The sequence below is a fragment of the Chrysemys picta genome, chromosome 6, assembly GCF_011386835.1.
Source record: "Chrysemys picta bellii isolate R12L10 chromosome 6, ASM1138683v2, whole genome shotgun sequence".
NCBI lineage: Eukaryota > Metazoa > Chordata > Testudines > Emydidae > Chrysemys > Chrysemys picta.
Window position 1 is genome coordinate 100,101,468 of NC_088796.1, and position 25,062 is coordinate 100,126,529.

Sequence of the window (25,062 nt, forward strand, 5' to 3'; positions counted from 1 at the left end):
AACATGACTAGTCCTTTAAACCTTTCCTCAGAGGTCAGGTTTTCTAAACTTTTTATCATTTTTGTTGCTCTCCTTTGAACTCTCTCCAGTTTGTCCACATACTTAGTAAAGTGTGGCACCCAGAATTGGATATAGTACTCCAGCGAGAGAAACAGTGCAATTACTTCCTATGTCTTAATATGATACTCCAGCCCAGAATATTAGTGCGTTTTTTGTTTTTTTTTTTGCAACTGCATCACATTGTCGACTCATTCCATTTGTAACCCGTTATAACCCCAGTTCCTTTTCAGTAGTATTAGCACCAGTTATTCCCTATTTTGTAGCTGTTCATTTGATTTTTCCTTTGTAAATGTAGTACTTTGCTTTTGTCTTTATTGAATTTCATCTTACGGATTTCAGACCATTTCTCCAATTTGTCAAGGTCCTGTTTAATTCTCATCCTGCTTCCAAAATGCTTGCAACCCCTCCCATCTTGGTGTTAGCTGCAGATTTTATAAGCATACTGTCCACTCTGTTATCCAAGTCATTAATGAAAATACTGAATTGTACCGTACCCTGGACTGACCATTGTGGGACCCCCCCCCCCCCTTTTGGCAGTGAAACATTGATGACTGTTTTTTGAGTACGGTCTTCCTTCCTTATAGTAATTTAATCTAGACCACGTTTCCCTAGTTTGCATATGAGAAAGTCATGTGGGACTGCGTCAAAAGCCTTACTAAAGCAAGGTACATTAAGTCTTCTGCTTCCCCCATCCACTAGGCCAATAACCCCATTAGATTGGTTTGGCATGATTTGTTCTTGACAAATCCATACTGGCTATTCCTCGTAACCCTATTAACTGGAAAAATAATGGAACACATTATTAAACAATCATCAAAATTAGGCTGACTGCTCTATTATGAACTAAAAAGTAAACATCACAACTTAAATTTTGAAAGAATAAAGCGTTTTGCAGAATAACTTTTGTATTGTTTTTTCACTGATTCAAAGCCACTTTCATGGTAACCCTATTTTCTTGAACTTGAAATATAAATTATTTAAAATTAGTTGTGGCGCGTACACACTGTGTAAGTTCTTCAGTATTGTATGAAGGATTCCAGTAAAATAGAAGAAGCAGCTGTCTAACTTTTATTAATTTAATTTATTTAAAATGTGTATGTAATTGAATATGTCACAAGTAGTAAGCAGAGCTTTAAATAGTTTGTTTGTTCTGGGTGTGAGATTTAGACCTCTTGGAGTTATCTTTCCAGGCTGAGGAAAGATGCATAATTTTTTAGCTTGGAAAACTAATGGGATGTTTGTTTAAATACACAATTGTGTCAGGCAAGTCAAAATTACAGTCCCCACACTAAACTTGAATTGATCCTTTTTAGGCTATGCATCTGTATGGTATACACTATTGACCAATGTTAAAGAATCATGAGTCAAGTCCCAAAAAATCAAGATGCTGGTTTTTTTTTTTTTAAATCTCATGAATAAAGCTAATTAAGTTTGACTTTGTTTTATTTGCCTTCTGGTTTTTGAGCCTTCAGGTTTCACTTAGCTCACATTTTCAAGTTTTTTCTCTAAGAATCTCATGAATTCCATTTGTGTTTAGCAGGCAGAGGTTTTAATTAAAACATCAAATTTTGTAAGATTCACAAAATCATGAGAGTTGGCAACACTGGGTATGTGCTGTTAAGATATAAGTAAACTGCTGTCATTATTTCTTGTACTTTGAAAACACGTGAGGCTTTAGTCATTTAAGAAAAGAAACCTTTTAAAATATTTGTTCTACTATTTCTTGTTCACTCCTGTATTGCAAATGGTTTTATATCTTGTGCTACCATGACATTCTCCACAGTTCTGCTTTCAATGGTAGAAAGAAGCATGCACAGTGTGCTTGGTAAGGTACTCTATCTTAGCTTCTTCCTGATGCCTTCCCTAAATGGGCTCTCTGCAGGATTTCATCCAGCCAAAGATTTTTGACATTTGTTGGACTGTATTCAACTTCTTCAAAGGAGAAAAACCTGTTACTCTTGTGTTTTGGGATGTGGAACATTGGCAATGAAAATTTGTGTTTGTTTTCTTGTATTTGCTTAAAACCTCCATAGAGTATCTCACACTTGAGCAGAAGTCTGAGTATCCCATTCAACCTATACACAGTGTACCGTCTGCATAATAATGTCCTGCCACCAAATTCAGTTTTTGGCTTGCATGGTGTAGCAGGGCTGCCTGGGTGTGTGTGGGGGGGGGGGTGTGTGTGCAAGTGGGGCAATTTGCCCCAGGCCCCACAAAATATAGTATTCTATAGTATTACAACATTTTTTATGTAAGGGGCCCCTGAAATTGCTTTGCCCCAGGCCCCCTGAATCCTCTGAGCGACCCTGCGGTGTAGTGTGCTTGTTCTCTGAAAGTATTTGTTTTTTAAAAATATTCCTTTCATCCCTCTTAGAACAAACACCATAAACCTCTAACTTATTTACCATGTACCTCTGACTGAATTCCCCTTTTGACTGGATTTCCCAAGTGTCTATATTGCCTCTTACCCACTGCCTGTCTATGGAAGAATTTGAAAATGCAAAAAAAAAAAAAAAAAAAAAAAAACCCCAAACAGGAACTTCCAACACCAGCATAAAAACCTGGGAGCAATAAGTAGTTAATAGCACTCTAGCACCCTTGAATCACCAGAATAGCATAGAAGGAATATGGTAATACTGCTGTTAATCCATCACCTGTTTTTTCAGCTGCATCCAGAGCTAGTGATGCAGATTTACTGTCTTGGAAAGGAATTTTTTGAAAGCAGAGTGATCCCTTTCCCCTTCTCAGAGTCTGAACCCAGAATCAACAAATCAAAATACAAGAGGGCCAACATATGCTTTCTGCAAAAACTTAATAAAACATTTTGGTACTTTGTAGTCAGTGACAGCCAAAGCTATTTAGAATTTAATACTGGAGAGGGATCCAAAGGCAGAGTGTGGAGGGAGGGAGAGGGAAGCCGCTCTAGTCCATATCTGCTGTGTAATTGAGACAGAAGGCTTCCTGAAAAGTAATTGTGGTGTGGCTGGGTGTGTGATGACATCAGAGAAGGGGAAATGGGGACTGAACTCCAAGGCCACTAAGCCTCCATAGCAATGTGCTCTTTTGCATAGATAAATTGTAAGATAAGGGAGATCATGGTGTACTAATTTCTCTACTCAGCAGATCTGAGCCACTCTGAATGTCCTTCTTCCCCACAGCCACTTGCTGGTTGTAACCACGATTGTTGTACTAACATAATTGTGTTTTAAAATTAATCACAACTATTGTTGGAATGACTGCATAGCTTGGAGTTGAGGGGAGAGAAGAATTTTGATCTTTCATGTCCTAGGGCATCTTTGATTCACTGTAATAAAGATTTAACTTTTTCAGAACTTGAGCAATATTTTAAACACAGATAGCTTGGGAGTGGACTTTAGACCTAAAATTCCTGGTGGTTAGCCCATCTATCTCATTTATCTTTGCTTAGTGCTTGAGGAATTGCTCCTGAATCCTGTTTAACAATTGCTTTCCATTTTAACTGCTTCTCAGAAAGGGGAGGAACCAAAGCAATTCTCAAATCTCAGCCAGATTAATTAACCAAGGTATTCATGTTAATCACCCATCCCCTATTTATGCCCTTTCCTACATACTGGCATGGATGTTTTTTTTTTTTGCAGTAGGCTTTCATGTTTAGCTTTGTTTTTACAGCAAGGATAGTCATAGTTTCCCTTCCACTCATGCAAGCAGAGGGGCCAAAATCATTGCCGCACAGCTATGGGATGGGAAAGTGGGGAATACCTGGTCTGTTCTATGCTTCATCTCCCAGAGATCTCAATGGAAACCCCTCCACCAGAGCTGCAGCTTCAGACCTCTGCCAAGATTTGGAGCCAGAGCGGAGACACTGAATTCCTTCTCTGTGGCATGCTTCCTTGCTGAGCCTGGAGATTCTGGGTTGGATTTCTGATGGCAAAATCTCAGGAAAGCCACTCTACTACTTCTGCCCTGCAGCCAACAGATCTGTCGCAACATGGGTTCTGAAGGATCTTTGTGGTGGCACTGTCCTTTATGCCAGATGTCCAGAGATGTTGGTTCTCCCCCTGCCCTCCCCCCCCATTTATGAGAGAATATGGGTTATATGTTTTGGAACTGTTAATCTTAATTCTTTCTGTATTTAACTTTTTTTTTTGGCCTTCAGCCTCTTTTGAATCAAGGAAAAAAATCTTGTAATTGAGAGCACAGTTCTGGGACTGAGAGGATCCCTTGCCTGTCTCTTTTGTGAACTCTCTGTGTGTGACCTTGCAAATCACTTAACTTCTTTGTGCCTCTGTTTCAGAAAGGGGGGTGATAATATTTACGGGAGAGGAGGGATGTGATACTTAACTGGTTAACATTTGAAACTGCTTTGAAATCCTCAAATGGAAGGTGCTCTAGAAGTGAAAAATATGAATTTAATATATATTTTTATAGTGGGAAGGGAGGACATATTTCAAAATGGCTTAAATTAGTTTTCACTTTAAAACAGTCTTTCAGCACGTACACTGCTATCAAGTTGTATTTGGTGTCATGGCCACCAATGCCACCCTATACTTCACATCAATGATGTGTAACACTAAAAACACTTGCTCTTCTGTCTTCTACCAAGTGAATTTTGTGGGGAGAGGAGAGGGTGGGAAATGGGAGGTGCTAGTTTGAAGATTCATTTCCTGTCCAAATGTAAAAGCAGACAAGGTGTAAGTGGATCAAAAAGTCCATGCTGGATTCTTGGTCCGAGGAGGAGACACAGAACAAGGAACAACTGGAGGGAATTATTGATAAGTTTTCACCTCACGTCTTGTATGTCCCTGCAGTACCATTCCCTCTGACAATTCTCCGGCTACACAGTGCCCTCTTTCAAAGAGGGCACTGTATGATACAACTGAATGTAAAAAAGAACTAGGGCGAGAGTCCATCACAACAGCACTACTGCCTGGTTTATTTAATTTCAAAAAGTATGTGAATGGTACAAAGTAGATATCTACTTTTAAGACCATAGCGTTTACCAAAAGATTGGATAGGCTTTGTCCACCATACACTACATATGCTTCAATCAGTGCATTAAGAGATTCTGTCTGTTTCTAATGCCTGGTTTAGTCTGCATCCTCTCTTCGTCAGTTCCACCCCGTGGTTAACGGTTATACAAGGGAGGTAATGCTGCTGATGAATTGACATCATGTGGAAATGGGAATTCTTCACACATTTCTAGAGTAAATTTTAACAGTTCTTTGTCTGACTAATCTATATCACCCTCATTGCTGTGGCATAGGATTGTGGTTTCAACTGCAAAAGTGGCAGCATAAGAGATCTCTTTTAACCTGCAGTTGTCCTGGCTGCTGCATCCTTAAAATCTCTGAGATCGTTCTGCTGGTGACATTTTTGTCTAAAACCCTCTTGTAACAGAAAACTGCAGTTGCATTTTTGCTTAAGTTTTCTTACACTGAACATAGATACAGAGGATGCTAGCACTACAAACTTCTATCTCATCCTCTGAAATATGTAATGGGAATATGAATGGAGTCCAAATGAGAATATATATAGGAGGTGGGATTTTCCGAGGTTATGGGTCTCTGTTGTACTGGAAGAGAAGGAGCGGAGTTTGAATATATCAATATGTTTTTCAAACAGGCATTAGCAACCTCCTTGTGCCCTCTTCCCTACTCTTCACCAACTCTAGGATATGTCTGCACTTGCAGCGCTGCAGCTGTAGAGCTTAGTGAAGAGTCTACCTACGCCATCGGGAGAGCTATAGTAGCTGTGTTGATGGGAGAAGCCCTCCCATCAACATAGCGCTGTCTACAAAAGGGGTGGGGGTAGGTTGATATAACTATGTCAGGGTGTAGAAAATCTACACCCTTAAGTGATGTAGTTATTCCAACATAACTAAGGCTTTGTCTACACTACCAACTTACTTACTTTAAAGGCCTTTCATTTGCAAAATACAAATGTTTGAATTCTCCCCGTCTTTAAGAAGGTCTTTTCAAAAGCAAATCTACAATGGAATGGATTTGTGTGCCCTACCTACAAACAAAATGGTATACTTTTAGTATAGGTGCAATCGACCCAGCTCTGTTTTATGTCTGATACTCAGATGCTATTTCGGAGGGGTGGGGTCTCTCTACGTTCATTCTGATGGATCATTGTGGACTAGTGAGAAGACTACTGGGATACTCTTAGCCTACATACTTGTAAAGGAAAATACTCTCTAAAGTGTACGTTATAGTGGGCAACATAAGGTAGATCTAAATCTGTGGTGGAAGGCTGGTGACTTAAAGCTATAGATGCAAAAAATGACTTGAAATTAGTGTGGGGTACGTGAGAGAGCTTCTGTGGTTTTCTTAGGAAAACAGAGTATTGTAACTTGCTTATCACTGTAAGTTCAAGTTCAGTGGCACAAATGAGTAACTTTCATTATGAAATAGTGCTTATGTCTTTCCTCTAAACATCTTGATGCATCGTGCATCTGTAATGTTCATGTTTACCAACTGCTGGATCATTGTGGACCTGGAACCTGGGAGACCCAGATTCAATTCCTTGCACCACCACAGACTTCCTATGTGACCTGGGGCAAATCCCTTGGTCTCTCTGTACCAGGTTTGAAAGGTATGTAGGTGCCTAAATTTGCAGATAGGTACCTGGTGGGATTTTCAGAAGCACTGAAACAGATTAGGCACCTAACTCCCATTGATTTCAACAAGAGTTAGGTGCTTACTTGCTTAGGCATATAGATTTTCAAAAGCACCTACCTCCATTTTTAGGCACCTAAACACCTCTTCAAATGTGGGCTTCTGTGTCTCATTTTCCCATCTGTAAAATGGGGATAACAGCATTTCCCTACCTCAGTGGGGTTTTCAGGATTGATACATGGAAAAAAATGAAGGGGTCAGATATTACTGTAATGGGAGGCATATAAGTGCCCTATGTGGAACCAAGCCTCACAGCACCACTGAGATGGAGTGATATATTTATATGTAGATTGTAAGCTAATTGGGGTAGGGACTTGTTGGTGAATGTCTACAAAGTGCATCGCACAGTGGGGCCTTGATTTGTGACTGGTACCCTCTAGGTCGGGGGTCGGCAACCTGTCAGAAGTGGTGTGCCGAGTCCTCATTTATTCACTTCAATTTAAGGTTTCGCGTGCCAGTGATATATTTTAACATTTTTAGAAGGTCTCTTTCTATAAGTCTATAATATATAACTAAACTACTGTTGTATGTAAAGTAAATAAGGTTTAAAATGTTTAAGAAGCTTCATTTAAAATTAAATTAAAATGCAGAGCCCCCCGGATCGGTGGCTAGGACCTGGGCAGTGTGAGTGCCACTGAAAATCAGCTTGCGTGCCGCCTTTGGCACGTGTGCCATAGGTTGCCTACCCCTGCTCTAGGTGGTAGTGCAATACAAATAATTTAGAGATGGGGAAAGTAGGCTTTTCATTTAACTTTTCTGTGCCTCTGTATATTTAGCCACAGTTAGTCAGTGGCAGTTTAGAATGGATGTGGCCAGTGTCCAGATTCCCAGTTTCTTGCTTTAACCGGTTGGTAACATTTCTCTCATTCATTTAAAAACATGGAGATGTAACTGACTCTTGCTTTATTTCTTTTCTTTGCAGGGGTTAATGTGGAGAATGATAATTAAAACTGTAATTAAATCTCCTTTGTTGTAGGGCAACAGAGAAGACCACAAATCTTAGTTGAATATATGTGACTTCAGTTTTAGTCTTTCAGAAGTATTTCATGACCCCAAATGCATAAAAAAATTTAAATGTGGTACTGCAAAGAGTTATACTTTTTTTTTTAAGTTAGTCTTGGGACTGCTTTGCCTGTGGCGTAGGAGGAGGGAGATATGATTCCATTGTGTATTGCGTGAGTGTTATACTATGATCTCTTTATAGATAAGCACTGATGATGCTTTTGAAATTAACAGGTAGTGAAAGATGTTGGCTTGATAGATCTGAAGCTCTCTCTTTAACCACCACTGTGAGCTTTCCCACACTGGTGATACTGTGTCTTAAAGTTGTCAGGGGCCTACTTCTATGTGTAAGAAGATCAGTCTTTGTATCTATTCATCACTTGGCTACTCTGCTGTGAAGGGTGCTAAATTAGGATGTGAAACAGTTATGTGTTTAGTACTGTCCTCTCCCTAGTATCTGCTAATTTACGTTATGGCCCTGTCTACATGATCAAAAAAAAAAAAAAGCCAAATCTATGACCAGATGTTCTTAAAGATGTTAAAGGGGGTTTTTCAATAGAGTTGGGCAACTCAGTTGAGAATCACACCCCTTTGCCAAAAGAACAGGAATACTTGTGGCACCTTAGAGACTAACAAATTTATTAGAGCATAAGCTTTCGTGGACTACGGCCCACTTCTACGGATGCATATAGAGTGAAACATATATTGAGGAGATATATATACACACATACAGAGAGCATGAACAGGTGGGAGTTGTCTTACCAACTCTGAGAGGCCAATTAAGTAAGAGGAAAAAAAACTTTTGAAGTGATAATCAAGCTAGCCCAGTACAGACAGTTTGATAAGAAGTGTGAGAATACTTACAAGGGGAGATAGATTCAATGTTTGTAATGGCTCAGCCATTCCCAGTCCTTATTCAATCCTGAGTTGATTGTATCTAGTTTGCATATCAATTCCAGCTCAACAGTCTCTCGTTGGAGTCTGCCTTTTGCCAGTGTAAACAGGGCCTATGTGTAGAGCAGGGGTAGGCAACCTATGGCACACGTGCCGAAGGCGGCATGCAAGCTGATTTTTAGTGGCACTCACATTGCCTGGGTCCTGGCCAGTGCTCCGGGGGGCTCTGCATTTTAATTTAATTTTAAATGAAGCTTCTTAAACATTTTTAAAAACCTTTATTTACTTTACATACAGCAATAGTTTAGTTATATATTAAAGACTTATAGAAAGAGACCTTCTAAAAATGTTAATGTATTACTGGCACGCAAAACCTTAAATTAGAGTGAATAAATGAAGACTCGGCACAGCACTTCTGAAAAGTTGCTGACCCTTGGTGTAGAGGGTGAGTTTAGAGCTTCTACCTTACCTGTGTGTGTGTGTAAAAGTGGGCATTTTCTTATTCGTTTCCTCTGCCTCTACCTGTGGAACTTTGTGCAGTTAGAATAGTGAAAACTGACTTCCTGCAAAAGCATTCAATAATTTTAAATTTGTTTATTTTATATTTAAGGTTAATATTTTTCACCTTATTTTCATATCACTTACTGAAACACAAACAAAGAAAACATACTCTGAACTATCTACAAGTTATCAAACCCACTTTCCTCCACATCTCTTCCCTTTTTTCTTTGAGTAACAGGTAGTGAATGTTCATAAATAGGTTTGCAAACAATTTGTAGGTAGTTCAGTGATTTCACATTTCCACATCATACGCTTGAACTTTTTTAACATAAATGTAATAATTGGACTAAGTCTCTAGTTGTCATTGGAGGTGGCATTTATGAAAAGTAATACTTATAGATGTACAAAACAATAGACATAACCTTCATGGATTTGTGTGTGCATAAAATATATTAATTTCGATGTGTAGTTTTCCTATAAACACTTGACTGAAACCTTTTTCAGTTTGTTACTAAGAGGGTGGCAAGATTATAGACCTAGCTAAATAAAGATGAAATTAACAAGACCATAGGCTACATTTTGGTAAACCATAGTATCGCTCAGTGGCAAAAAGCCACAGAAGCATTTACAAAAAAAAGTGCGGAAATGTGGTTTTGCTGTCTGTCACGCAGTCTGCTGTAACTGACAAAACATATGTTTTCTTATGGTGTGTTTTCACAAGTCTGACCACAGTATTCAGTTTTTATCCTCCTCCTCTCATCTTCGCTCTCCCTCCCCTTTCTTTTCCCCCAGCAGTATACCTACAGTTAATTTTTGGCAGACTGAGTTTATTTTTATTTTTTTTAAGTTACATTAAATTTATTATGGAGTAACTGCATATCCTAGTTTATCAAACTATCTTTGGCTGAAAGTATTACTCAGAAACTTACAACTAATACAGATCTTGATGCTAACTCAAGAGGTGAAAAGTTTATTATGTGATTGATAGCAGTACACATTGGTTGCAGTGTGGTGCAAGAAGTGAAACAGAGTGCCTTCCTAGTCTGAGAGAAGTATCAGTATTTGTCACAAGATGTGCTGTTTGCAGAGAGTATTATTGTGTGGCTTGCTCTTTTAACTGTGCTTTGTTTTACTCTTTATCTTAAAATGAGGAAAGGGAGCGAGGGTTACTTCACTGTTCACAAAAGGACTCAGTTCAGCAGATGTGGGCACTGCAGCATTCTATCCACAGAACTGATATAGTATAATTAGTGGGAGTGCAAGTACCCACCTTCAGGTTTTCTCAGTTCTGAACTAAAGAGGCCACTGGAGTGTTGGTAGAGTCAGAGAGAGAGAGCCGTAAAGACTGAATTAGACTGAGACTGTTTTGAGAATCCCTTTTTACAGTGATTGCTTTTGTCATAGTGACACGTGTCCATTGGGACTTACGCTGAGACCACCCTCCCACTATCCGTAGGCCAAGTATCTTGTTGTTTTTTAAACCAATTTTATTCTGAGATATTTAACCAATTTACATAAAATTTATTTATTAACTATTAGCAGCTGTTTACACTTGACCTTACTCTTCCTGTTGTGGGCATATTTGCTATAGTCTACCTGCAGGTGAAGAGTATATGTAATATGAGTCTCAATTTCTGAGACAAAAATATTAATCTGAAGTGTAGTACAGCTCATGATGTTGCTTGAAACAAGTTGTGATCCAGTAGTGATTAGGTCATAGCTCCATAAAACTTTAGTAGATTGTACATGATACAGTTTATCCACTTCTTACACGGACAGCTCCATCTGCCTCCTACTTCTGCTCTGTTTGTTTTAAAGCATTTTCTTTTCATTTGGTCTACTTTTTAGTTTTATTTAAGTTGAAATTTGTCATTGAAAACTGCAGTCATGTCATTTCAAGAAAAGGTCATTTAGTGTTGCTGGACTCTGAGTGTGTCTTGGCAGGAGTTTTACTGGGAAGGGCCATTCAGAGGAATTGAACATCAAGATGTACTGGATGTAGCCAAGTGTGCTGGACAGTAAGTTTCCCGAATGTATTTCAACATTTATCACATACAACTGTCTTCAGTTTTCTCTTTGTAAGCTTGCCTTTTTCAGAAGGTTAAAAATCTGTTATCTAAAAACTAGGTTATGCTTCTCACTTTGATAAACTGATTGAAAGTAAAAATTCCTGGCTTTCCCCTCTCCCAAATTTAAGCAAAAATAGTGAAAATTCTAGAAAGCTGCAGCCACACAAATGTTGAAATCCAAAGCAGAAACAATTTAACAGAAGTAGTTCTGATCTACGGTGATTATGACATTTTGAACCATGACAACTTTGAGGGGCAAGATTTTGAGCCAGTGCCAATACTGGATTTTTAAACACATTGTTTTAAAATTCAGACATGCAGCATTCTACCACAAGTTAATAGTCTCAGGACACATTATTATGTTTGCATTTCAGCTGGAAAATGAGACTCTGGCCTGGTCTTCACTAGAAAATTAAGTCATTTTTCAGTCAGAGGTGTGAAAAATCCTCACCCCGAGTGACTTTCTTAAAATGATCGAAGTCCCTTGTAGACAGTGCTAGCTTGACAGAAGAATTCATCCATCGACCTAGCTATCGTTTGTCAGGGAGAAGGATTACCTATGCCAATGGGAGAACCCCTCTTGTCAGCGTAGGAGGTGTCTATACTGAAGCACAGCTGTATTGTTTAAAGTGTAATCAGTTCATTTTCATCATGGCCCATTTCAACAGGGTTTACTCCGGATAGTAACCTGAATTAGAGGAGAAGAAATCTGTGGAATATGATAGATTCTATCATTGTACATCATATAATGGAATCCTAGTATTTTAGAGTGCCGTGGCCTATTAGAACTTTCCCCACCCTCTGCCTTTCTTGCTGTAACAGTAGGTTAGGATCTAGTTCCTCAGAGATGCAGTATTGTAGGCTCCAAGCATTCGGAAATCCATGAGTTGTGCTCTTTTTTTTTTTTTTTTTATAAACATGGAAGCTGAGATTCTCACATAATCGCTTGTCTCCAAAATCTGGGGCTTTCTTCCACTCACCCTGCAAAAATGGAAAGGGGCCTTAAACTGGCTCGACATGAGGGAACCCCTGCATAGAATTCCACTGACTTCAGTTGGGTTCTGTCTGGCCTCAGAGGTCTGCTTACATGGAGCCAATTTCAGGATGAGGCCTTAAGATTTGTAGCAGAGTTGAACAAAGATTTGCACAACATTTGGCCACGTTTAGGACCTCACATTGTGTATTTTCCCTGCCCTAGCGAGGTGTCTCATTGAAACGTGTGCGCAGTTGCAAATCAAAATCTTACCCAGCAGGGAGAGGATGAAAGAGAATCAAAGCTTAGTTAAGATCATGGCTCATGTATGTGTGTTCAACTCTGTTGCAGTTGTATAGGGAAGGATTAAAAAGGGGAAATGCAGGTGTAAATATAATTGTGGGGCTAAGTCAGAAATCTGAGTTTGATAAAGAAGCCGACGCAGTGTGGTAGTGTAACTACATACGATTAAAAGGGGCTAGTTTTAAAAACATCAAGCCAGATTCCCAAAAGCTGGCCAAGAGAAGTTGAAAACCCTGTACCAGTGAACCACATTGCACTGAAGGGAGAATTTGGTCCAAGGGCAGGTGATGAATCATGCACTCAGGATTTCCCCTCGGGAAGAAAGAGGGGTAACTCTTCAGAGCTTGCAAGAGCTCTGCTAATGGTTGTGCTTCCTTCTCACTGGCATACTGTTTTGGTCTGGGCTACAGTCTTCTAAGCTTCTCCTTCCACCATAGTGGAAGAAAAATTGCAGCCATTTTCTGCTATCGTGACCTCCAACTGCAGCCTTTTCTCTGTCAGAGTCAATAACAGTATAAATCCAAGGTGAATTTACCTCATTGTCTGGTTTGGGCCTGAGCGAATTGAATGGCCATACTGATTCTTTTTCTGTGCCTTTCTTTGTCCACATACTCTTAGGGCTTGTCTATACTTACGCGCTGGTTCGGCAGCAGGCAATAGAACTTCTGGGTTCGATTTATCGTGTCTTGTCTGGACACGATAAATCGAACCCAGAAGTGCTCGCCGTCGACTCCAGTAATCCTGCTTGGCGAGAGGAGTACGCGGAGTCGACGGGGGAGCCTGCCTGCCGCGTCTGGACCACGGTAAGTTCGAACTAAGGTACGTCGACTTCAGCTACATTATTCACGTAGCTGAAGTTGCGTACCTTAGTTCGAATTGGGGGGTTAGTGTAGACCAGGCCTTAGACATAGCGCGCGCACACGCACACACACACCCCTGAAAAGTCCCGATGTCAACTTGGTTGATTTGGTTTTTGTTTCTTAATTATAAGTGAGTCCACGTATATTTTTAATACTAAATTGCATTCCACATAGTTCCAGAGACATTAAATATATAAATAAATAAAAGCCTTGTCTTATTCAGTTTGCTTCAGCAGCCCAGAGAGCTGTAGGTACATTAGTAAATTGATTCCGAAAATTCTGGCACTTCAATTTATTGCTTATGTCACTGTATGCAGTATTTTGTGCAAAATAAGCATTTAAACTAATTTATAAAGTGTAAGTATCCAGTTTACAGTATCTTATGAGCTTAGTTAAAATGTTTGTAAAGAAAGCTGATAAGGAAAGCGAGATGGATATTATACCCATGTTCGTTTGGCAGAGTCTGATGGTCACACTTATATTAAACCCATGCGGGCATTGCAGATTGTAGAGACACAAAAACTAAGCCCCCTAAACTTGAGCAATTGGCACAGTGAAGAAACAGTTGCCTGTAAAATATCTTCCCCATGGGAGAACTTTTGTGTGTGTGTGTTTGACTCTAAGTCTAGGTTCTCTGAGGCTTAGTTTCCAAACAGCATGAACCTATGGCTGAGGATAAACTTTATATTCAAGACTTATAATATTTTCTACAGTTCTGTAGATCTGGAGTAAGTGTTAGAAGACCGCTTAAGTCTGTGATTAAAACAAAATGTGTTTTGTTAATTTTGTGTAAAATACTAAGATTAGCTTTTGTGTGTGTTTTATTCAGAATCACGTAGTATGTCTCATAATGTAATAAACTTTTATTTGTTGCCACTAATTCATGAAATGCTTGTTTAGTTATTATGGGGGTATATGCATGTGTTTTTTGGTAAGCACTTAATAAACTAGATCTTTTTGGCACAGGCTGCACTGTGTAAAACAAATTAAATCTGAAATAACTAGTCCTGATCATTTTCTATTGATTGCTGAAATGGGTTTCCCAATAGGGTTTTATTTTTCTGTTTTGTTTCAACAATACATATGTAGTAGTTTTTGTTCTCATTCTAATGACAGACCTATAGCCTCCAGTTGTAATTCTTTACTAACTATTGTTTATAATTGTATTAACTATGAAACATCGTGAAACATAACAGAAATATTTCCCCTAAACTTGTATACTATAAATAAAAATCCCAGTTTTGTTTTTGCCCTACTAAAGGAATACAAATGCCAATATTTTAAACAACAAATTAATTTTGAATTTCCTATATCTTCGGTAGCTTAGGTATTTTAATATCTAAACTTTATAGAGCTGTTTGTTTTTGTTTTAGGCCCCGCTTCAGCAAAACATTTAAGCACATGGCTAAATTCATCCCTGTTTAGCAAAGCACTTAAGCATGTTCCTAAGTTTAAGCATGTGCTTAAGCCCAATTAAAGTCTAGTGTTTAAGGGTAAAACTTTCAAAAGCACCGAAGTTCCATTTTTGAAAGGGACTTAGGAAGCTCTGAGGACCCTACGTCTCCTTGAAAGTCATTGGAATTTAGGCTCAGAATCCCAAGTTCCTCTGACTTTCAAGGAGCCGGTGGGAATGTCTACACTGCAATTAGAGGGTCCCAGAGCTTGGGCTCCAGCCCAAGCCTGAATGTCTTCATTGCAATTAAACAGGTCCTCAGCCCCATGAGTCCAGCTGACGTGAGCCAGCTACGGGTGTCTAATTACAATGTAGACATATCCATAGACTCCTGATTGCCTCCAAAGTCTCTTTTAAAAATGGGACTTAAGCTCATAAGTCCCTCTGGTGCTTTTGGAAATTTCACCTTAAGGGCCCAAGTTTAAAGGTATTACAGCATCTAATGATGTCGATAGGTGCTTTTGAAAATTCCACTAATCTCCTATCTGCATCTTTAGGTGCCTAAATACCTTTAAAAATCTGCTTCAAGTGCAGATTGCAAGGGATAGTTTGCCAACTCAGGGCCTTAAGCAGTTACACTTGTATTTTATAATGATGAGGAAATATTGACTGATGTAAGTGTTGGTTCTTTTGTCTGGGTCATAATTTGGCCTGGTTACCTATAGTGCCTTCAAATAGGTGACCAAACGTTACAGAAAAGTATATTATAGTTCGTAAATGTTTGTTGTTTCACTTTTTGCCTTTTTAAAAAATGTTAATAAAGGGCACAGATATGGAAAGATTAAGGTATTTAAACAGGGGTTTATTTATTTATTGCAATTATATCAACAAAATAATCTAATACCAGACTAGTTACAAAAAACCCATAAACAAAAACACCACTGCCACCACCACTACTCCTCTTTTCAGTTTCAGTGTTGGTGTGTTCTTGCCTAAAAACAACATCTTTTTGTCTTGGGAAAGAAGTAATAGAAGTGTCAGTGTTTGTTAACATATTTGACAAACTATGGCAGCAAAAACTATCCTTTTTTATATTTTGGCATGAACAATTGCCCTTTTATTGGGCCATTAATGCTATTTTGGAGTATCCACAGACAATAATTTAGCAGCTGTTTATCAGGAGCTTTCATAAAGCATTGAATAGTATTCTAACATTCAGTAACCCTAACAACAGCATTTCAGAATCTGTGCCTGTTTAAATGGGATATCTGTAAATGTAGTTGTTCAGGGATGCATGACCCACATAACCTATAAATTTGATTGGAAGTTACAGTGCTGGCATAGGCTGATGGATAGCAGATTAGAACCCTGATTAACCATGTGATTTGCAGGCTGGGAATATATTGTCCTAAGCAAGATTCATCAGATGCAATCAGAATGTCAAGTGGTCAGATGAAATTCAAATGTGCTATGTGGCTTTTTTTCTTGTGCTTTTCTTCTTAGGTTCCCTCCTCCCTCTTCCCTCCCTCCCCCTTTATTTCCAAAGCTGAAAAATACTACTTTGATGAATTTGCTCCTCACCCTAAAGCTGTCTGTCTGTTATTCATCAGAAAGCAGGTCGCAGTTCAGTGAGCAGAAGAAAAGATTTTAATAGAAGCTGTGCCAAGGGCTGTAATGCATCATTTTAGGGCCCTAATTACATTACAATGACAAATATCAATGGTGACAACAGCAATAACCTACATCCTTTAATGGCTGTGCTGGAAAAGGAGTTTGGGCTCTGCGCCATTAGATTAGACTTGGTTTCAAAACATAGGCCATTAGAAGTGTGTGTCCACAGTATTATTGGCCGATAACTGAAGCCCAGTGGAAAGGCCTGTAAATAAATGATGCCTCTCTAAAGCTTGGTCCCGTGAGACAAAAGAGGCAAAATTAGATGGCCATGGAAGCAGCAGTGTTTCCGAGGCAACTTTAGTTTCAAAGTGAGGAATTGGCTGCTTACGTTTATGAAATCATACTTCCCCCCCCCCCCCCCCTTCTGCCAATTAGGTAGATCGTGAAAAATCCAATGGCAAAGCATCTCAAAGCAAAAATATATTCATAGACAACGCAACTAACTTTAAAATGAAGAAGGTTTTTAAAAACCTCCTTCTATGTATATCTATATTTAAAACTTTTTACTTTTCTTTTTCTCTCTCTCCTCTTTTTGCCTGTTAGGCAACAGTCTGGTGTAGGAGGTATTGTAGGAGGTATTGTATGGGCTTAATAACCACAGGCCCACTGAAATACTAACCCACATTATTGGTGCCTCTCCCTGTAGATAATGGAATGGCAAAGCAAGAAATCAGACTATCTGGCTTCCAGGGGTTAACTCTCTTTATTATGTTTTGTAATAAATAGTTCATCACACTAAAACTGCTGTCATACTACTCTGCAGACTTGAGTGTGTGAAGGACTGCATATTCCTAGAGAAAATACTTCTTAATTACACTTATTCCATGAATCCATGCCAATTCTCTAGATTTTGATGCATTTCTTCATTTGCTTTATTCCTGCAAAAGATACACAAAAGTATTTGGTTTTGGGGGGCATTTTACATTATCCTTCATAATAGGACATGTGACAACACAGGCTGTAGATGTGCTTACCATGAACATATATTTGCTTTGGTTAAATGGGGGAAAGAAGGAAGTGGAAGAATAATTGTTTGTTCGAACAAACCTAAGACTGACTTGTGTACTACTAATAATTTAGTGCAGACAGTGTACTCAATACAAAAACAGTCCCTGCCCCTGAAGAGTTTTTTTTATAATGTACAACAGGGGTTGGCAACGTTTGGCACGCGGCTCGCCAGGGTAAGCACCCTGGCGGGCTGGGCTAGTTTATTTACCTGCTGACGCGGCAGGTTCGGCCGATCGCGGCCCCCACTGGCCGCGGTTCGCCGTCCCGGGCCAATGGGGGCGGCGGGAAGCCGCGGCCAGCACATCGCTCGCCTGCGCCGCTTCCCGCCACCCCCGTTGGCCCGGGACGGCGAACTGCGGCTAGTGGGGGCCGCGATCGGCCGAAACTGCCGCGTCAGCAGGTAAATAAACTGGCCTGGCCTGCCAGGGTGCTTACCCTGGCGAGCCGCGTGCCAAACGTTGCCAACCCCTGATCTACAAGAATGCCTAAAATAATAAAATTTTCCAATTAAAGTGCTTTCACCTAAGTATTTGACTAATAAAGAATATGTCAGGGTGTTTCAGTTTCAAGGCTTTTATTTATTTTCTGTCCCCCTGCAGGGAAGGAAGAAATTTTTATTCTCATATTGAACTAGTCTCTTCCTCTTCAATTACCTGGTCTAGCACGTGGCAGTTGAATGCATGTTTTGGGTGAACACATGGAGCAACTTATTTACTGTAAATTCTTAGTTCATGTTAAAGGTGAAAATCTCTTCGTGTGAGATGATAATTTAGATAGACTGATTCTTTGTATCAAAACCAAAAAGAGAAGCAAAGACTAGAATCTTGAATGTGAGTCACTTCAAACTCTGAAGACTGTAGTGGACATAACATTTGAGACAAACTGGCCTCCACTGTCTTATTTTTGGATCAGATCCAAAATTTCTTAAGTTTTGGTATGGTTACAAATTATGAGACTGGCTGACCTTGCAAGATTACTCATATTTATGATAACTGCTCGTGAGAATTTGCTGTTTAATCTAAAACCCAGGCCCTAAACTAACTCTAGTCAGGTTCCAAAACCATTCTGTTCACCCATTTGTAAAATGAGCCCTGCTTTGCCTTTTCTAGTCTAAATGGAGTAAAGATCTTGCCAAAATAATTTGGTGGCACTCGAGTATTGATGCCAGTGGTCCAATCCTGTGTGAAATATCTGTGGGATCAGGGCCTTTAAGAAGTTAAGAAGTTCACAATATTCCAGGTATAAGAAAGTAGTGGATAAACTGTGAAATGTATTGGTGTACACTATAGATATATTTTTATAGGTGCTGTTTCTTAGCAATGAGCAGCCTGATTTTGTTAACCAAGTATGTATCCGCTGTAATTTTCCCTAATAGTTTTGATCTTTGCCTCTTATTCCAAACCATGAAACTAAAGCCTTTTCTTTGAAAACGTATGTGACAGCCCAAAACTCAAATATATAAGCATCCTTTAATGCAAAGATGCCCATCCTAGTTTAGGTAACAAACGTAAACTCATGCACTGGCCCACATCCCCTTTACTCCAATGCTTGCCCAGTATGTCTCTCCTCTTCCACACCCTTCAAGTCCAAAATGGAAGCAGTGCTTATCTCCACTATGTACCTTTGTCCATGGTAGCTCAGTGACTTGACAGTGGCTTTCAGAATATATCCAGGCAACATCAAGGGCCACCTTACATAACTTTCTGAAGATTGGTTCAGCATGGCTGCCTGGCATCATTACAAGGCCACACAGAAGTATGGTGGATTAATCCGTGGGAAAGTAATGGTTCAATGTGTTTTTTCTTTCTTTGAAAGAGACACATAGATTGAATACTGGAGGATCCAGAATGCAGAAATTTGAATGTCCTTTCTGGCTTTGCTGCAGCTCCACTATGCTTTGTCTCTGTGCCCACCTCCTTCCTGGCTTGTAGCCTTCCGCAATAACGCAGACCATGTTCCAGTCACATCTTGCCTCCACTGTCAGGCCTTCATGAATGAAGAATACAGTCACTAAGCAAGCCTGTCTTGTTGCAGATCGTTTGTTGTAGGCAGCAAAAAGTTCAAAGCAGCATAACTTCAGAGAGAAGGACCCATCTAGTAACCTGCCTAGTGGAATGCCATACTCAAAGCACCAGTACTTCTGCTTTCTTCTTTATCAGAGGATCCTCTCACCTGTTCACACACCAGTGTCTTGGAAAGCTTTGTAGTTCTCGGCTCCTCGGAGCTCAGATCAAGTGTAAGTAATCTCTCGGCCTATCAAAGGGTATGATCAAGTGTTTTGATGTGTTTGGTCTTTTGGCCCTGAGATGAAAACCTTGTCTGTGTCCCTTGGACCGTGAAGTACAAACCTTTATTACTGCTTATATTCTATTTATACTCTATGATGTGCAATCATCTGCCTCTCTAAAATGACCATAATTCCTAATGTCATTGGAACTTTTCAATGAAGAACAGTACTGATGGGATTGACTAGACCTAAAAATGCATATGCATCATGTATATTAACAAAGGACTTTTATGTTGTTCATGTAAATAAACTACTAATCTAGAAAATAGTGTTAGCCCATGGCTAGACATCTGAATCTTAAGTGCGGACTTTTTCTTTCAGTCTCTTCCACCCTCTTGTTGATCCCTCCCGAAAGTTGAATACTTTTGAGATGTCTTGCCATCATTAAAAATTCTTCTCTTCTCCCATACAGCTCTTTCATACTTTATCCAGGAGTAGACTGCTGTCTCCACAAGTCCAGGAAGCCTGACTTTCCTGTATGAAGCAAGCATTAAAGTGCTGCAGTTTTGTAGTATTCTGGGACCACTAATACTTAAGCCCTGCATAATGGTTTACCTTCTAACCTCCTGTTTACAATTGCTCAGACTTTCCAGAAACTCTCACTTTTCTGGCTGATGGTTCCCATGCTCAGACTCTGCTTGTCGGGGAAGTGTGTGTGTGTGTGTGTGTGTGTGTGTGTGTGTGTGTGTGTGTGTGTGTGAGAGAGGGGGAGAGAGAGAGTTCCATAGCTGAAACAGCTGTGCTTGAATGTTGAAATTTAGCATGGACATAACTGTAATAGGGGAGAAGTGCCTTTAAGTATGCTAGGTAAAATGGTCTTTGATGTGGATACGTTATGCTGTAGCTCAACAAGAAGTTCTAGACATGATGCAGGAATCACTTGGTGAAATTCTATGGCCTATGTTAGGTAGGTCAGACTAGATGATCATAATGATCCTTTCTTGGCTTAAAAATCTGTGACTCTGAGCCATTCCACTGCGGTTTATTGTACAACGTTTATGCTCACTCTTAGAGTGCAGCTAAGGAAGAATATTCAATGCACATGTTACTATTAGGGTTGCCAATTTTCTAATCTCAGAAAACCAAACACCCTTACCCTGCCTCCTGCCCCGCACCTTCTCTGAGGTGCCCCGCTCACTCCATCCCTCATCCTCCATTGCTTGCTCTCCCCCACCCTTGCTCACTTGCTCATTTTACCAGGCTGGGGAAGAGGGTTGGGGTGCAGGAGGGGGCTCCAGGATGGGGCAGGGGGTTAGGGTGCAGGAGGGGGTGCGGGCTCCAGCTGGGAGTGTGGGCTCTGAGGTGGAGCTGGGGATGAGGGGTTTGGGTTCAGGAAGGGGCTCAGGGCTTGGGCAGGGGGTTGAGGTGTGTGTGGGGGGGTGAGGGGTGCAGGCTCTGGGCGGCGCTTACCTTAGGCAGGTCCCAGAAGTGGTGACATGTCCCTCAGGCTCCTAGGGGGAGGGGCGGCCACGGGGGCTCTGCGTGCTGCCCCTGCAGATCACATTGGTCACGGATCCTGGCCAGTGGGAGCTGCGGAGCTGGTGCTTCGGGCTGCCAACCAAACTTCTAATGACCCGGTCAGTGGTGCTAACCGGAGCCACCACGTTCCCTTTTCGACTGGGTGTTCCGGTCAAAAAACAGACACCTGGCAACCTAGTGACTAACTTATCTGTTGGGTACAAAGGGGACTGAAAGCATGCATGGGCTGAGTAGGGTTGTCAGCTTTCTAATCGCACAAAACCAAACACCCTTGCCCTGCCCTGCCCCGCCCCTTCCTTGAGGCCCCATCCCTGCCCTGCACCTTCTACGAGGCCCCACCCCGCATTCACTCCATTCATCCTTTCTCTATCACTTGCTCTTCCCCCACCATCACTCGGGTGAGGGCTCCAGCTATAGGTTTGGGCTCTGGGATGGGGCCAGAAATTAGGGGTTCAGGGTGTGGAAGGGCTCAGGGCTGGGGGAGGGGGTACAGGCTCCATCTGGGGGTGTGGGCTCCGGGGTGGAGCTGGGGATGAGGGGTTTGGGATGCAGGAGGGGGCTCAGGGCTGGGGCAGGAGGTTGGGGTACAGGAGGGGGTGAGGGATGTGGGCTCTGGCCGGGCGGCGTTTACCTCAAGCGGCTCCTGGAAGCGGCCAGCATGTCCGGCTCCTAGGAGCAGGGGTGGCCAGGTGACTCTGCGTGCTGCCTGCGCCTACAGGCGCCATCCCCACCGATACCATTGGCCCCAGTTCCTGTCCAATGGGAGCTGCAGAGCTAGCACTTTGGGTGGAGGCTGTGCATGGAGCCCCCATGGCTGCACGTGTTCCTAAGAGCCAGATGTGCCGGCTGCTTCCAGGGGCCGCACAGAGCCAGGGCAGGCAGGGAGCTTGCCTTAGCCCCGCTGTGCCGCCGACTGGACTTTTATAGCTGCCAGAGTCCCTTTTCGACTGGGTGTTCCGGTTGAAAACCAGATGCCTGGCAACCCTAAGGCTGAGTCAAAGACTCTGACCAGGCCTTTGTCCTCAGTACCTGTAAATCTCAAATTGTAAAGGAGTTAGGTAAGGCTACTGCATACATTTCAGGTGCACCAGAGGGAGCTTTGCAGCTGAGGAAGGTATATTCTGCTTTTATTCTGTGGATGACTTAAAATGCATGGATTTTTTTTTTAACTTGTAAAATATCAGTAATTGTAACAAGTTGTGAGAATTTATGAAGTAGTGAAGATTAAGACCTGAGTTCTGCAAGTTGCTTTGTGAGGGACCCAAGGGATCCTTGTTGAAGTCAGTAGGGCACCTCGTGGATGCAGGGGTCTGCCTAAAGCAGAACAGCAGGATCAGTACCTATAGGTTTTTCTTGTTGCTTTTTTATTAAACCTTGGAAATTCTGTACAAAGTTGTTGTATGGTTGCTGAACCCTCAAGTTAGGAAATGCTCCAGCAACTTTAATTTTAGCAACTACAACTCAATCTCCTTGTTCCTAGATGAGGAGAAGTACATAGTAAACTGTATTTACTTAATATTAATACATAAGAGATGTACTATAGAATATTGTGCAAAATTGCAGGCATATATAGGTCAGTTAAATTTTTAGGTAAATTAGCTTTGTAGTTAACTGTGTAAGCTCCTGAACTGTACTTAAGGAAGGTTGTACTGCTAGATAACCAGAAAATGTGTTGTATGTGAGTGTTAAAAAGTGTCATAATATGCACAAAGGGACAAAGTTTAAAATTTCACATGAACCCGTGGCTGTAGCATATCATGACGTCTGACGACACAGCTTTATAACCATAATGTTTCATTAACACAGATTTTTATATGGAATGCTAGATACTTTATTAGTCTGTTGGTTAGATAATTTTTTTTAAGGTTTTGTCATTTAAAAGATTGCATAGTGAGAAGGTTGAAAGGGTTGCTGATGAAAGGAGGAAACCAAAATTGCACAAGTATGAGTGTCTCTGTCATTCTGGTAATGACTTTGCAAGAAAAAGAGCCTTTTGCCCTCCTATATAATGAGGAACTGACCCAGTGTAGAATTTATTTTAAGAAAGTCCCTGTAATTGTAACTGTTGTGATATCTCCCCTACCAACATTAAGATGTGCAGGTTAAATATATATAATAATCCATCTCTATGGAAATACAGTATCCTATAGAATCAGATTCTAATCACAGTTACACTGGTCTAAATCCAGAGTAATTCCAGTGAATCAGTTGACTTGAGTGAAATGACTCTAGTATTAATCCAGGAAAAGTGCTATCAAAGATCTAAGTATTACTTATTTTTCTAAATTCAGAATCCCAAATTGCAATGTCTGAGCTGTATCTTAACATGATCTTCAGTGAAGTTGCATATGATGTTTGTAATGCTCCCACAATGTTTTTAGTTCAGATATTCTTTCTTTATATATATTTACCCCCATCTTACAGTTGAGTTATTGACATATTCCTTGAATTAAATTATCTTTTTTTCTGTGAGGGGATGATATGTATCATTAGTATTCAATAATTTTGAGGTTTTTGTAAGGTTTGAAAATAGTACTGGAAAAAAGTATGATTGGTTTATGTGCTGCTCCTCCTGGAGACGACATGATACACCTCTGATTTTTATAATGGAAATGGAAATGAAAATTCTCTTTGGACCATATGGAAGCTGAAAAGCTTGTTTTGTGAGGAAACTCCTAAAAATGTGAGCTGTAAATGACTAACAATAGCCATTTCCTGTTGTTGAATTGGGTCACTGAATTATTTTTTTATTCTTATTAACTATTCCAGTTAAAACGTGGTTACACAAAACGAGTGATAGAGGCAGTTTGATATGTTAGTTCGTGTGATAACATTTTGAGAAATATAGAATACACTAACTTTCTTCTTCTTCTTATGTGCAGGCAGAAATTGTCAAGAGGCTGAATGCTATATGTGCACAAGTCATCCCCTTCTTATCCCAAGAGGTAAGGTGGTAGTTTGCAGGTACTGGCCTTAAAAGATGCTCTGTTGTTGTTGTTACAAAAGTGGAGCTTTGTAATGATCTCTCTGGCTTTGTAAAACTCATGGTGACCATATTTCATTTTCCAAGGTGCTGTTCCAACGTCAATGTCTTAAGTTATATTCTACTGAATTTTTAATAAGTGCATTTATAGAATAGATCACGTTCTAATGTGCTAAGCAAAATTTAGTTGTTTAAAATATTTTGCTGTCAAGTACAATGTAGTGCTGCTCAGAATAATGACTTTGTCAAACTGGCTTCTAATAGGATAGATTGAAAAATTGCTAGAAATACATGATTTGTGCTACATTCTTGACAATGGGCATTAAAAGTAGGCAGAAATGTACGTAGGTCTATCAAATGGTGATGCTCTAGATAGTAAACATACTAATGAAGTTTTTGTCTGTTGTATTCTTCCTCTTTTATGTCTTCTGTGTGTTTGAGGAAAATACACTGAAGATTAACTCTCTGTAAGCACTGACCTCAAAATTATGATTCAGTCTCATGAGCTTGAGTGCATTGCAGATGCCTTCTGAGAGACACAGGGAACTTGAGGGAAAGGTGTGGTGCTGGCTGGAGGAACCTTGCTACCATTGGCTTGTGTGGGATAAAATGAGAGTGTGGTTCGTGAAAGGAGAATGTAAGTGTATAGTGGCTTTAAAAAAAGTTTTTGTTTTTGTTTTTTGTGCAGGGGATGGATTTGGACATGGGAGGCCATTGGAAATAGGCGGGCTTGATGCTGTATAATTTAGGAATTCATTTCAGTAAAATCAGTGGTGGGAAGTCAGAGCTTACAGCGGTGTTTCTTTGTAGTGCAGCTGCAAAGCATTGTATTGCAGTCTGAGAATGTACTACAATTCTTTCTCCCACCCTTTTAATTGTTCCACAAAGTGTCATTGCTTTTCAAGAGAGCTGTTCAT

General features: G+C 40.4%; 1 protein-coding gene across 16 annotated transcripts in view; it reads left to right on the forward strand.

The window, feature by feature from the left end:
• The window catches only part of LOC101946689 (transducin-like enhancer protein 4), a 120,149-nt gene that overhangs the window by 12,402 nt on the left and 82,685 nt on the right, over nucleotides 1-25,062 (forward strand). For all 16 annotated transcript variants that reach the window (XM_005297711.5, XM_005297708.5, XM_065549439.1 and 13 more), the window contains exon 5: nucleotides 24,045-24,107. In XM_005297711.5, the coding sequence (XP_005297768.1) occupies nucleotides 24,045-24,107 (63 nt within the window). The remainder of the gene's footprint in view (nucleotides 1-24,044; nucleotides 24,108-25,062) is intronic.